This window comes from Propithecus coquereli, unplaced genomic scaffold, assembly GCF_000956105.1.
Source record: "Propithecus coquereli isolate 6110/MARCELLA unplaced genomic scaffold, Pcoq_1.0 Scaffold203, whole genome shotgun sequence".
NCBI classification, from domain to species: Eukaryota; Metazoa; Chordata; class Mammalia; order Primates; family Indriidae; genus Propithecus; species Propithecus coquereli.
The window spans coordinates 2,013,531-2,015,319 of record NW_012145301.1 but is presented as its reverse complement, the minus strand read 5'-3'; the positions used below and the strand labels follow the sequence as shown (position 1 = coordinate 2,015,319).

The 1,789-nt window shown below is 38.5% G+C and overlaps 1 protein-coding gene across 1 annotated transcript in view; it reads right to left on the bottom strand.

Moving 5' to 3' along the window:
• FAM149A (family with sequence similarity 149, member A) overlaps positions 1 to 1,789 on the bottom strand; it is a gene marked incomplete at its 5' end in the record, with an annotated part of 50,843 nt that overhangs the window by 15,487 nt on the left and 33,567 nt on the right. Inside the window, one exon of the mRNA XM_012643991.1 lies at positions 501 to 621. Coding sequence (XP_012499445.1) covers positions 501 to 621 — 121 coding nt within the window. The remainder of the gene's footprint in view (positions 1 to 500; positions 622 to 1,789) is intronic.

The window sequence follows — 1,789 nt, the reverse complement described above, 5'->3', positions numbered from 1 at the left end:
GCCAGGCATTATGTAACATATAAGAGTTCGTTTAATCCTTATACAAATTTTTGGGGGGTAGGAATCATTATTCCCCTTTTATAGGGGAGCCTCCCTAAGGCTCAGGGAGATTACAGTGACTTGTACCAAGTCATATAGAAAATTTGAGTGGCAGGACCCAAACACGGACCTGCCTGTCTCCCGCCCTGACCTAACCTCATGCTCTTTTCTTCCCTATACCATCCTGAGTATCAGATATTTCTTTGACACCTGGACTTTCTGATTTAGTTCATGCCGTGTTTTTATTTCCCAAAATGGTGAAGGAACGCTTTCACCCTCTATAAATTCTCACAAGGCATTTACTTTCTGCAAGCAGATTATGGAGACATTTTGAAAACAGCTAATCAGATTATTCTCTTATGTTACTGATTTTGCTTGGAAGTGTCAAGATTATTTTTGCTCTGTTGTTTTCCAACAGACTGTCTAAATGGTGCACTTAAGTATAATGGAATCTGTCTTACAGAAACAGGGCGGGATCCAGGAACTGCCGTGTTCTGCTCCCCGGTGTCTGAGCCTATTGGGGGTAACCTGCTGCGTGAGGTTGGAGCTGGCGGGGAAGACGTGTGTTCTATGCCAGTTTGCCTGTAAACACAACAACACGTCATTGAACACCAAGATGCACAGAGAGGGGGACAGACCCTATCAAGAAGCTCCCAATCTGAGTTATTCCTCACAATCCACTTTCCAAAAAGAATACTCCAGTACAACAAGCTAAGTTTCAGGAAGACAAAGCAGAAGTGGGGGCCACAGCTCCAGCCATGCTCTCCTTGTCTGGCAGCAACAGTCAGCCCGGGTGGGCTGAGTGCTCCGCTCTGCTAGGAACTGTGCAGAGCTCAGAAAGGATCAAAGTTCTATTTAATAGCTCCTCCTCTTAGAAGGAGAACAACTAAGAAGTTGTTGAAAACAAGATGAAAATACAAGTAATTAGGGAACAAGGCAGCACAGCATATAATCAAGGGCTGTGGCCTACAACTCTGAATATAAGTACTGCAAAAATTTAGGGAATAGAGCGATTAATGAAGGATACAATTAATTATAAATGTACAGGTTCTGGATCAGGAAAACTACAAAAAATCCTAAAAAGGAGATATGAAAATAGAGGCAAAAAATGTTCTTTGATGGGAAAAGCAAATATTGTGAAGATCTCAGTTTTTCCCACATTTTTAATGGATTCAATTCTACAAAGTCTGATGTAATACTTTTTTTTTTTAATTTGACAAATTGATTGCAAAGTTGATTTGTCAGGAAGGGTGAGTAAATTTTAATAAGTGAGGAATAATGATAGGAGACTATCCCTACCAGATATTAATCTTTAAAAATTAAGTTGGTTCTTGCATAAGAATAGAGACAGACTCTAATTCATTTATTCATTGCTGATAAAGTTATGAAAGATACAATATGATAATTTTTGACCTATAAAACTGTCAAGCTTTAAAATACACATAGTTCCCAAACTTTAGTGGCTGCAGGGAAAGAGACAGTCTCAGGTACTGCCAGTGGGGCTCCAAATTGGTACAATCATTCTGGGAAGCACTCTGGAAAAATATTTCAAGAACCTTAAAAATATCTGTAACCTTTGATCTGGTAAGTTTACTTCTAGGACTGCACCACTAGGAAACAATTTAAAGATGTCCTTATTAAGATTTATATAAAATGATGTTCACTGCACATTACAATAATGAAAATACAGAAAAAAACTGAAAAGTTTCAGTAATAGGGAAAAACTTAATAAATTATCAAACACCCACAA